Source organism: Podarcis muralis, chromosome 1 (genome assembly GCF_964188315.1).
Source record: "Podarcis muralis chromosome 1, rPodMur119.hap1.1, whole genome shotgun sequence".
NCBI lineage: Eukaryota > Metazoa > Chordata > Lepidosauria > Squamata > Lacertidae > Podarcis > Podarcis muralis.
In genome coordinates, this window is record NC_135655.1 from 56,881,212 (window position 1) to 56,894,794 (window position 13,583).

The window sequence follows — 13,583 nt, forward strand, 5'->3', positions numbered from 1 at the left end:
TCTACTTTAGTTCATCCCTAAGCTACAGGACGAATGCCAGCAGAGTCATTGTTTTGAACTACTATAGCCAAGATGTTGCAAGTATTGCAATTATCCATTTTCCTTGTGGTTTCTTTTCATTGGCATCCAAGCTCTTTGAGTGATTGATGTGGTGATGTGCCATTCAGGATGAGCACAATGCAAATTAAAAACAACAACAACACAACAACAGAGGATGAAGTCAACAGGTGAATATCTATTACAACACATCTACCCATGTTAGTTAAAATACACTTGCCTCTATCAGGTCTATCTGAAAACTCAGCATAGCTGTAATTGCTCTTTGACTCTGGAAGTTGCACCTTGAGTGGCTTTAGGTACCACATAATGAACCTTATACCTTATAATTATGAAACCACCAGATCTTGTAAGTCTTAATACTAGATACCTAATACAGGCCAATCCAAGATCTGCTCTGTTACAGCTCATAAGAGAGTGATCTCACATGACTGATGGGACAACATCCATTGGGGCAAGGAATTGTACCAATTGCTGCTGCTTCACCAACAATATGCATTCTTCTCCTTGCACTGCAGGAATGTTTCCCTGCTTTTGCTGTGAAAGACAGGGAATATGGTAGTATTCTTTTTGCCACTATTCCTGCACATTGAGCTAAACTGTATGATCAGAAGCACAGTTACTTCCATACCTGCCATTTTTTCTGAACCTCTGCTTGAATGGGGGAGATTTAGATTATGCTGTGGCTAACCTGTTGCATTGCAGTGTTTTCTGTGGTGTTGCTGCATCTTTCTGAAGAACTAGTTTGCAGTGATGTTTCTTACTTGAAATACATTTGTAGCATTCGCCCAGCCTCCTCCAACCTGTTGCCCCAAGGTGCTCTGGACTACAACTCTCATAAGCCCCAGCCAGCACAGCCATATGGAAGAAGCAGAGGTGGCTGCATCAGCAGTGTTGGGGATTCTAGGATAGCATGGGATGCAATGCATATTTGCGGATGGGGTGGGAATTGCAGAAGGGTCTCTCCTGGTTCTTCCTTATTTGCCTTCCCATCTTAACAATTAGCTCTGCACATGTTGCTCTGAAGAACTATGCAAGCTTTGGATGTCAGATGGATCATTAGAATGCTAGGATAGTTCACAGCAGCCCAAACAGGTTTGACCAAAATCCTCAGAAATGTTTGCCTATTTTTTTTCTGAATGGCTGTTCCCTATTCAAATCAAGAAGCTGGAGGTAGTTAGACTAATCAATTTCTCCTTAGCTCATATTTACAAATTATAGGGGAGGTTCTATGGGTATATCTATCTATCTATCATCTATCATCTATCTATCATCTATCTATCATCTATCTACCATCAATACATTTGTCTTGTAGAATTTGCCTTGTTGTTGAGAGGTCTATCTGGGCATGAGACAAATAAGTCCCCGATGCTTTCTAGCCTGAAGGTAATTTCAACATGGAAGCTTAATAATATTTTACATATCCATTGCAAAGCTATTAAAGTAATCTGGCAAGTATAACAGGTGAATCATCTGGTGCTGGATGGTCTGATGAGATTTTACCAGTCTCAAGAATTGCATATGTTATGCTAGAGGACTCTGATATTAAAGAGGTGTTGCTAATTAAAACAGATGAGATTTAGTTATGCTGATGAGAACATGATGTGAAATAGATATGATGAACTGAGAGCTGGGAGAATGTCATTGTGTCTACTGATGTCAATAGAAATGTGGTTATTAATTTTGCTGGACCAATGTTTACCAGTGAAGGCTGATGTTGTTTTCTGAACTGTGCCCAGAGAGATTTGTGAACAGAAATCAGTATGAATCATAATTTAAAAGAGACTTCTTAACTGAAACATAGGAATCATTTCTGTCAGGAATATGTGACAGATAAAATAAAAGATAATTTATTTCCTCTTCCAAAATGCTAACATTGCCCACCTGTGAATAAATGCCCATCTTTATTCATTCTGCTCTGTTAGAAGCCCTCTAAACTCTCTAAAGACAGAGATGCCTCAAAGTGCCATGACTCTAACTTCCTACTTCACATCTTGCCTTATCAAGACTATATTATTTCTTTCTCAAGCAACTGCCATGAGGGGAATTCAAATTATTTATTTAAAAAAAAACCACAGGAAGCAAAGAAATGCATTGTTTTAATTAGCATTCATAAACAGAAATCAGTGTTAAGCATTTTATGGCACTTCGGTGACAGTATTTAATCTGACATTTGAAGCAAAAATACCCAAAGTATTGTCCTGTTGGAAAACATTTAGACAGCAAAGATGAAGCAACAAACTGAGATTATTCAGCAACATGAAAGCTGGAATGCTAAGCATATAAATGTCCCAACATTTAACTTCACATTCAGCAGCTCCCAATAAGTATCTTTTAAAAAGCTCACTGTGGCTACAGTCCTATGCGCATGTACTTAGGAGCACTGAACAAGGTGAAACTTATTTGTGAATAAACATGCACAGAATCAGACTGCACTGTACACACAAAAAAATGTGCTAAGAAAGATTGTTTAGGTAGCAAACAGCACAGATAGATCACACAACAAATTCTTTGACCATGCGATTTGCTTGCAACCAATATAAATATAGAAACACCTTTATCCTATATAGAACTTTATGCATATGAAAAATATGCTAAAATAAAAAATATATACAAATCTTACCAGAGTAATATTATATATATATAAACCTTTTGTTTTTGTTTTGTTTTTTTAAAAAATCACCACTCCATTGCTTGCCAACATACCATATTAGAAGAGCAATCTCAGAAATGCCTTTATGATATAAACATTCATATAAACATCCTGTTGGTTAAAGATGGTAAAAAGTTCATTTTTGGCTGGGACCGCATGTGCTTGGCAAGATCTGTGGCAGTTAATAAATCTATTGTCTCTGTTTATAGCAGAGTAAATCTTACGTTACTTCTGTTTCCAAATCTATAGAGTCCTGAAATCAAATGAAGTCCTGAATAATAGCAGGAAATATCTGATGCTATTATTCAGTATCGTGGATTGATATTGTAGGATTGAGAAATAATCTAATGAAGGTTGTTTATGAACTCAGAAAGAGACTATTCCTGCAGTTCCTGCTCATTATAAGAGGAACAACTGTTCCTCATCGTCTCTACACTACAAAGTTATGTTGGTTTTATGCTAGTTTCTACCAAAGACTCCTGTATAGCTGGGATAGGGAGCCTATGCTTTCCAGGTGCAGTTGGACTTCACTTTCCCTCAGCCCCCAAGCAGCATGGACATAATCAGGGGTGATAGGAGTTGTAGTCCAACGACATCTGGAAGGCCACAGGTTCTCCACCCCTGTTGCATAGTATGGGAAGGAGGTGCTGAGATAAATCACTAGGCCCTCTTATAGAATTTTTGTTCCTAGGGATTGCTGGGACAAGAGAATAACTATTTTACCGATGTAAATATGTAGTCCTATGTCCTAAAGGTTCACACCTAATTACAATATCTCTGCAAACTGAGGAGCTGCTGGGAACAGTCTAGCTCCCGTAAAATTGTCATCAAAGAAGTATTTTTACATGATGGCATAATTATAAGTAGTTACCACAAGATCTATGTGACAGTGAAATGGCAGCATTAGTCAATGTGGATTACTTCCAAGAATTCCAAAGCAAGAAAGGTGTGGGACAAAATAAGAAACCAGAAAGGACTACAGCTAATTTAACCAGCTGAGGGCTTGAATTCGAGCCAACACAATAATTAAATACTAACACAACTGTCAGCCATTTTGTATGTAGCACAGAAGTTCTTTTAATTACCTTCTCATATTACATATTACAGAAGAAGGCGCACACAGTTTGCATGTAACACTATCCAAGCCAAGGCTAGTTATAAATGACTGAAAGTACAGATACTTTTCTCCTCTTCAAGTTCTGCTGCTATGCTATCCCAAAGCTAAGGCATGGCTTGGGTTTGGCATTATGTCTGATCCCAGGCTCATGGTTTGTCAAGCTCCAAACAAGCCATGAATATTGCCAAGGTTTGTTCTTGACTGCACATTCATGATTTGTTGGGGAAAACAAACTATGAGCTCAGATTCAGACGTAATGCTAAGTTAAACCATGGCTTAGCTCCGGGAAGCAGGGCAACGCTTTGCCATAGTTTGCTTAGCTTTGTTTGTGATCTGGGCCATCGTTAAGCGCTATTCTTTTATTCCCAAGCACTGATAAATTAGAAGTACAAAATTATCCATTCAGTGTTTCATTCATTAGAACTATATATCAATGTGATAACCTTTTGGCTCAGAAACACTCCATACTGGTAGTTCCCAACAGTGACAAATCCAACCCATCGCCTAACATTTATGCAGGATCAGATAATTGGTTAGATGCGGGGACCCATGAAGTTAACAATGGCAATAGGAAGCAAGCTGGGGTGGTGGAATCTGATTCAGAGACAGAACAAATGTTAAGTCAAGAAAAAGACACAAGAAGAAAAGGCTTGCTTTGACGGCTGGAGTCCTATGATTTCATTTGTAAATAAGATGAACCTGCCTCCACCCACCTTATGTAAAGTAAAAAATGTCACATAACTATAACTGATGGTGACAGCTTTGGCAATAACTGAGCAGGAAAAGGTGTTGTCTCCCTGACATGCCTATGTGTGTTTTTCTGCAAAGACCAAAGAGGGAGGCACAAAGGCTTACACCATAATCAACTCATTGACCTTTAAGGCTGTAGAAGACTTGGTTGCTTCTGTAAAAACCTGACCAAGTTCCCCAGTAGCCTTGACAGTTTTGTGCTGTGCTCTGTTGCTTTATTCTTCCATTATATTCCTAGAAAACGAACTATTACCTGCCATCTAAGAACTTTAAAAGGAAACTTTGAAATTAAGACTCCAGTTTGGATTTAAATCATGTGGGCAAATATAAATGAGCCCAAAGTGACCATTTTTAAGTTTAGCACTTGCAACAATTGCCTAATTTCCCCATATAGGGTAAATCTGTGTCTAGACCATATCGTTTCACAGTGCCTGTAAGTGCTCATGTGACGGAATGGTCTTCCATAAAAAAAGAAAAACAAAGAAATCGTTACAAAAAGAAATGAGATGTAAGGTTCTACCCTACGCTTCTCCTTGAGACGTCAGTTTTCTCCTTGAGATGTCAGATGGAAGGAGTGGCCTTTGAATGGAGGAGAATTCAACTATGGAATGTGGTGCAGTCAAGATCTCACCTGAGTGAGAACTAGGCCAACATGTATATATAGCAGCCAGAAACAGAATTTTTGAGTGCTTGATGAACAGTTTGTATTAGGCCAGGAGTAGATAATCTTGCCCCTTCCAGATTTTGCCATACCACAAGTTCCGCAATCTCTGGCAATTAGCCATGCTGGCTGTGACTGTCAGAGTTCAAAAACATTTGGCAGGCCCCAAATCTCCCACCCCTGTATCAGACCATTGTTATATATATATATATATATATATATATATATATATATATATGCAGGTTTTGGTGTCCTCGGGTATCTTCCCGTGTAAAAGTTGGGGTGTCTAGGCGACGTTTATATATATATATATACACACACACACACACACACACACACACACACAATTTTATATAAAATTTGTATATGGTTACATTTCTATCCTGCTCTTACTGTATCCTGCTCTTACTCTTACATCTGAGCAGGAATTAAACCCATATTAAGTCGAAACATAAGAAGGTACTATATACGGAGTCAGACCATTGGCTCAGTATTGTCTACAATGCAGTATTGTCTATAATGCAGGAGCCTCTCAGCCTTACTGGAAGATTCTGGGAATTGAACCTAAGATTGTTTGCATGCAAAAATGTGCTCTCCCACAGAACTACAGCCCTTCTCTATATGAAGATTATACCCGACCAAAAAGTTGACTTTTTCACAGAGATTTTGGCACAGTGATTGTCTATGATACTCAAACATGTCTCAAGTTAACAGCCAACCACTTCTTCAATGTGGTGCTGTCCAGGTATTGTTGGACTCCAACTCCCATCAGCCCCTGCCAGCATAGTCAATTGTCAGGAGTGATGGGAGTTGCAGTTCAACAACTTGTACCAGGTTGGGGAAGGCTGTCACCATGAGTTGCTTTCCCCCCCTTTTCATAAGCTAGCTAAGCATTCACAAAACTGGTAATCAAATTCCACTAAAAAAAAATACAAAATTATTATTAATAATAATAATTGAATTTATATACCACCTTATACCCGGAGGCCTCAGGGTGGTTCACAGAACAAAAGAATACCCTTTTACTGAGATCATGGATTCTCATGTTGCAGGACAGTTATTTGAACAAATAGTCTTTCATCCAGGAACATGAATCCATCTCTTAAATTGAGGGTCAAGAACGGAGACCAAGACAGGGCAAGGACACATTGACTACAGAAATAATATCCCACAGTCATCATATTCCACAGTTTTACTCAGCTACCTGACTAAAACAGACACAAGATTTGAGTGGCCAGATCTTCTCATACAACCCTTACACTGTGATAAAGGATATAGATCAACCTTTCATAACCTCACACCTTCCAGATATTTTGAACTACAATTCCTCTTGTTACTGACCATTTGCCACAACATCTGGAAGGCTCCAGGTTGGGGAAGGGCAATATATAGATGCATCCTAATTTCTCTTACATGCAGAAAGCAATGGTCCTTATTTTCAGGCTCTGAAGTAAAAAGTAATGCCCTGTGAGTTCATCTTAGTACATTCTTCTCTCACAGTATTGTTATAAATCACATTTCTCTTGGAATACATTTTTTAAAGTCTTCACAAGAAAGGAAAACACATCCCCAAACACAACCATACAGCATTATATCATAGGTCACAGAAAACTGTGTACATCTTTCCCCATAGAAGGACATATGTCAAATAAAATAAATTCAACATCAATAAACCATAGTGTTCCTTCTTCCCATTAGAAGTAGATTTCTGCCCGTCCTCCCTCAATTTTTTGTACATAAATAGAAGAAAATAGTCTCTGAAATATTTACATCCATGACAAGTTCCTGTTGGTGAAAATTTGTACAGTTGTTTTTAAAGTGGATCCTTAGTTCTCATTTTCTCTCCAGCCACGGGCATTCTTTCCAAATTTATATACTAGTCTCCGACCATCTACACGTTCAAGAATTTCTCTTTTGTAATAGTATCTGTTAAAAAGGAGCAATGAAGTTGGATATATCAGAACTGTCTAATGAATGGTGGGTGAATTTCTCTCTGAACTCAAATTAGAATTGGATTTGGCAAATTAAGTTATTCCTCTTCCCCAAACAGAAAATAGGTGAGCTTATCTGAAGGCTGATTCAGAGGGGATTCAGAACCCACTGCATGATGTGATCAGGAGTACAACACGGTCTAGAAACCCCAAACTCCATCCACAAGCTACTGTGGCAGACCCACCACCCACTTTCTGGTGAAGGTCAGAGCAGGAACAGGCAAGTTTAATCCCACTGCCCCAACAAATATTGATTCATTAGTTTACTGAACACAAAGGCTCAAAGTAACGTAGCTCAATATGAAATCAATATAAAATTAGGCATACTTTAAATCAATGAAACCAATTAACTCACAGAGATTTAAGTATTCCTAACTTGGTTGGAATTATGACAATTCTCTATGATGGCCACTAGGCCAATAAAAGGCTATACGCAACATTTTGCAATATCATGCATCACAGTTTTTCAAATATCAGTCGGTGTGGTTACTTATATTTCATTGGAACTCCTATATCAAGGATGAGGAAGCAGTGACCTCTAAATGTTGGCTTATAACTACCAAAATCCAGGACCATTGGTCTTGCTGGGCCAATGGACCTTGGACAAAATATAGGAGGGCCACGTGTGCAACTCTCCTGCTCTATATCAAATTCACTGATCGCACCGTAGGATTCCAAACTAAGCACAGTTACTCTGTGCCCAAACTTTCTCCCTTCTTCTTAACCTACCTCATGGCACGGCTGAGTTTCTCATAAGTCATGCTGCTATTGTTTTTCTTCTTTCCCCACAGCTGAGCTACTGCTTCAGATTTTAAGAATCTGAAGATGCCTTCAGACCGGTCCTCCCATTTTATCAAGCCTGGATTCTTTTCTGGATGCAGGAGAATGTCTCGGATAAATTCCCACAAGTGAGTCCCTCGAGGAGCTAAAATAAAATGGTGTTACAATGAAAAGTTATCCACAGCAACAACTACTACATGGGGATAATCCTTTCCCCCCCAGTTCCTAATAGGAGGCCATCCTTATGCTGTGTATAGAAATAACCAACAGTTCTCTGAACAGGTGAAAAATTAGATGGTATATTGTCCTTAGACAAGCATATCGATCTAGGAGAGTTAAAAAAATTTCTGACCACAGGAAGCAGCATTTGGTGTCAGGCAAAAGACATGCTATACTGCAGCTGGGTACAAAGAAGCCCAAAGGCTCTTCCTTCTGCCTTTGAAAGCATACTTAGAGGGAAGCAATTTGCAGTGGATAATTGACAAGAGGAAAGAGAGTGCTCGATCCTTCTCAACCAAGCCACATTTCCCTGAAACATCCCCCACTAACTGTTTAGCTGAGGACAGTTTGAAAAGGAGAAGAGAACAACATGCAGTTTATCTCCTCCACCCCCACCAATGGCAAATGTTTACTCAATGAAAGATTCAATCCATGCCTACCACTACAAAGTTTACATTTCTATGAAAGAATGACATCTTGGCTAACAAGCCATCTCCTACAAGTTTATTTGTAGTATTGAGGTTCTCACTAAGGACAAATACCTAACTCATTTTTGTTTTTGTCTCTAATTTCAGATTTCTACAAATTGGTTACGTTTGATGTTATTTCCTGTACTCTTGTCTGCTTTGAATGAAGGAAAAATATGCAACTGAGCCCAGTTCAAATGGGACGTTCTGAGAAGAACTCTCAAATTAGTATCAGTCTCTGAATGGTCACCCTCATGGGAATATAGGAACAGATAAAAAGGGAGGTTGTGTGCTTTTTTGAGCATTGTAGTTGTCTAACCACCTAACTCATCTCCAGATACAGTGGGAGAAGGTTAAAGTTGCATAGCTGGCAAGCTACAACATTCAAACAAATGTCTTAAAGTACATTCCTTACTTTCACTGGACAGTGAAGGTGAAGGGGATGTTCATAGCCAAGGCTATCATGTTGCCATTTATCCCTAGGAGATAATGCTTAAAAGAGTGTAATAGAGTAGGACCTTCAGTTTTTTTCTCAGACATTTAAATTCTAATGAAGTTTACAGTGGGCATTTTGTGTGCAATTCCTTTTCTGTTGGCTCTGGTTGTCTTCACTATCTGTTATGTCAGTAAATATTTGCGCAGCCCCACCTTACAAGGCAATAGTTCTGTAGTAGCTAACTTACTATGTTTCTTGCTGTGAGATTTTGGAAGGTGGTCTTGTGTTTTTTTCAGCCCTGAAGCATCTTCTGTAACAGAAAAGGGGGGTAGGTCAGTTCTTCCACCTGTTCTGGCACACACACTCATGACCCTGTTTCTAGAAACAATCACATGATAAGCCTTATCTACACAAAAATGTATTGTTTATATTCTGTTCTCAAAGTAGCTTGCAAGATGAAGAAACATAGCATAAAAGTACATTTTCATTCAGTGCCAAACCTTCAAATCTGTTTGAAAATAAAGGAGCAGAAACCTAATAAAATTATCACTTTCCAAAATCACAAAAGGTTCAAAGAACAAAAATGTTTTCCCAAAGTCCTTAAATGCATCCATTAAATAGGTCCAATGAATTTCACCGAGCGGAATTTTCACAATCCAAGCCATCATCTGTCTTTATTATTGTTTATTTACATTGTCTTGTGTTGTCTATTACATTGTCCTGCCTTGATTGACTTTTCCTTTTTGTTTGTTATGCAATTATTTAAGTTCATAATATTATTTATTTAATATTCCTCTCCCTATCAATAAACACAATAGTGTATCAATAAACTATTACATTGCTTTCAGTTACAATCCTCAGCCTGTGGCCCTTGTCACTGGTTATTTTTTAAGCACTGGGAGGAGGGGGTCAAATTAAAATGCATATTAGTGCCGCAACAAGGGGGGAAATTATCCAGATGATCCAAGTCAGGGATGAAGAAGCTGTGGCCTTCCAGAAGATATTGCTGGACTACAGCTTTCATCATCCTTGGCCATAGGCTCAGCTAACAGTGGCTGGCGAGAGCTGGAATTCAATAATATGTAAAGTACCACAGTTCCCCATCTAACATATAATTCTCTAACTAATATATGGAAAGAGAAACTCCCAGATTAACCCAGGCTCAGACCATTTTGGGCTTTAAAGGTCAAAACCAACAACTTGGATTGAGCCCAGGAACAAATTGGCAGCTAGTAAAGGTCACACAAGATCTATGTGAGCCTGCTATTTGGTTCCAGCTAAAAGCAGAACTGCTGCATTTTGAGGTTTCCAAACTGCATTTTATAACAGTTCAATGGATAGTGTATTGTAGCAGTCAAGTGAAGAAGTAGCTGGAGCATTCAGAACAGGAGCCAGGTGCTTTGCTTGAACACCAGAAAGGAGCATAAAATAACTAGTAATTCATTCAAGAGGCACAATCTTCCTGTCCCTCTTCCCAGCCCCTTTCTTTGAACCCTTTGCCTTTCGAAAGCTGAATTAGCAGAGGTGGAAGGGTGCAGAAATGATAATGATTAGCACCAAGACAGCGAGGGGAAAACATATAGACAATGTTAGGCTTCCTTTGTTGAATATTCACCTCCTCAGGTGTTCAGCCTGGATACACAAGGGCTAAAGTGGGTAGGGGGACAGGTAGACTCATACTGTAGGACAGCAGCAAATTTCAGAGGGTCCTCACCATGGATGCCCCCTCCCCTGCTTGGCAACACACACGCTATGCAACTTGACTTTTTTCTGCAGCAGCAATTACTGCTTTCCTTGCTGAGTATCCAGACAGCATTTTAGCATAATGGTGCAGGTTAATTTTATTTCTTACCTACCCTTCACCACAAGGCCCCAGAGCAGGTTACATACATTTTATAAATACAATATTAAAATCAGTTTAAAACTAATACAATCAAAAGAATAGGGTAGGTTCATTTGGCTCCTATCCATAGTAGCAGCCTACCATTTTAATTGACCCAAAACACATTGGCCCTGGATCTAAAGGTTGAGTCATTGCATCTGAGGTAAATTAAAATGGCAGGCAGCTACCACAGATAAGAACCAAGGTTGGCTCCTGTTCAAAAGCAATAGTGCTACCTGCCCAAGGTAAAAACAGATACTCCGGGGGCAAGCAATGAGGGCAATAAGATAACACAGCCAGGTCAGGCCACTGAAGGGCCCTTTTGATCACTGGGGCCCTTGGCTAATGCTTGACTGACTGCTGGTGCCAGGCATGCTCATGCAAAGTCTTCCACTCCCAGGCCTAGCGTTATTGGTTCCTGACCCCAAGGAATCCTGTAAACCTCTCCAGACCTTCATACTAAAGAAACAAGCCACACACACACACACACACACACACACACACACACACACACACACACACATATATATATACACACATATGTATATGACTTTCTAAGTTTATGGTTATCACCACATCAGTGAACTCCAGAAGTGGAGGACACACTGGGTGAAGCAATACTTCTGTTTCTCACACTTGAACCCACTGCCAGTCAACTTGATTGAGGAATAACTCCAAGTTCTAATATTGCGAGGGAGGGAGGAAAACTTATCTCAGACCAAACTGAAATTAAATGACACACTAATGCTAGGCCTGCCACACCCTTTGTTGTATCCTCTGTAAGCCCATTATTTCCAGAAATTATATTAAAGACTTCCTCCTTCGTTATTTTCTGGTAACTGATCTAATGCAAAGTGTGGGTAGTGGTGAAATAGAAGGGGTGGATGGAAAATATTGTATTAGTTTTCCTGATTATAATGTCAGCTCTTCTGACCTGTTTTTTAATGTGCCTTTCACACGGAGGTACCTGTTGCATTATGGAACTGTGGCTTCTTGACTGATATACTGGCATGCTAAACTAAATTTCATTCATACTAGTGGACATTGGACAGCATTGCTACTCCCTCATCTTTTCAAAAAATGTGCGTTTCTGTTTCCCCATCATTCCCCCATAAAGACAGCAGGAACTGTATGCGAGTACAGCACCCCAAATTTCAGCATTTTACCCCTGTAGTTTTCTGGGTTAATGGAGCTGCAAATAGATTTTTTCCTCAGAAGGAATTAACACAAAAATGAGTGCTAATCTCCCACTACATTCCGCTAGATTTACTTTTACTTCATTTGTTAGCTCAAATATAATGCAGAAATTCACAGTTAGGAAACCCCTGGGGAAATAGAAGAAAGTGCTGTGTGAATGCAGCCTAGATTAGATTAGATTTAATATAGTTAAAATAACACTCAAAGCAACTCACACAACAAAACAACAAATATACAATGTAAAATACGGAAATTATGTATTCCATATAGTATCAAGAACAATAATATGTTCTAGCTGCTGTATCTCTTGCTGTCCCCAGCAGAGCAAAGTCTCCAAGACTCTGACACTTCAAAATACCACCCCAATGTGCTGTCCTCCTTCTGCCATCTACCCAAAGGCAGTCAACTCCAGACACCAACCTTTCACCCTTAGGCTGTTCCAGACACTGCCTGGCTCGATACCCTCTATCTCAAACTCCACCATTTCACACTTGCCTCCCAGCTACTCAGCCTCAGCTGTGAGCCACAGGACAAGGCACCTTTCCCCTTTAGCTCACCAGTGCTTTTTTTTCTGGGGGTACTGAAGGGTACACAGTACTGGCACTTTTTTCCCCCCTAGAAGAAAAGCACTGAGCTCAACCAACCTGAGTACATAATGGTGTGTTTCTGAGAATGGATTGGGGGAGAAATTGGGTTTAGTTCACAGTTACAGGCAGACCTACTTCATTTGCAATTTCTGAAACAATACACGGACTGAAACACAACCACCCTTTGAAATTTGCATTGTCCCCGAATTTTGCAATGCAGTTTCCCAGCCAACTAAGGTGTACAAAAATGAATACACTGGGGCAAAGCGTGCATGGAAGTGCCTATACTAGTGAAAAGAACATACAAAGAGAGGCAATCACTTTGCAAAACTGTATATTAGTCAAAACCTCATACAAAAATGTTTTTAATAAGAAAAATCCACAGTAAAAAAAAATCAGTTAAAAGAATTTGATGTGGAAATGTGGAGAACCAACTTGAAAATGGAGAAAGCAAAACTGACAGATTCAGCCATCCCTATTTTTCAGGAAGTGGGACAATCAACAGTTCTCAGGGGCATAAGAGACAATGTTGTTAGGAATTGTTGTCAGTTGGACATGGACAAGTCCACCTTCCCCTTACTGATGCAACAGTATGCTGGAGGCAGGAAGGAGGGAAATTGGATTTCTGAGCACTAGAAGTTCCGGGGTAATGAAAGCTAGAAATTCTCTCTGTTCATCACTTAGCACACTTAGTATGCTGAACACTCACTACTTTAAAAACAAGCCAAAGAAGCTGAAGGCTTGCCTGCCTAATCTACTAGTGGCAATCTGTTTCCATTTATCAGT

The 13,583-nt window shown here is 39.5% G+C and overlaps 1 protein-coding gene across 3 annotated transcripts in view; it reads right to left on the minus strand.

Annotated features, from left to right (window-relative positions):
* Positions 1-6,107: 6,107 nt before the first annotated feature.
* The window catches only part of EHF (ETS homologous factor), a 48,105-nt gene continuing 40,629 nt past the window's right edge, over positions 6,108-13,583 (minus strand). For all 3 annotated transcript variants that reach the window (XM_077929233.1, XM_028728172.2, XM_077929231.1), the window contains exons 7-9: positions 9,379-9,441; positions 7,959-8,154; positions 6,108-7,164 (exon numbers count right to left, since the gene is read on the minus strand). In XM_077929233.1, the coding sequence (XP_077785359.1) occupies positions 7,065-7,164; positions 7,959-8,154; positions 9,379-9,441 (359 nt within the window). In that variant the 3' untranslated portion in view covers positions 6,108-7,064. The remainder of the gene's footprint in view (positions 7,165-7,958; positions 8,155-9,378; positions 9,442-13,583) is intronic.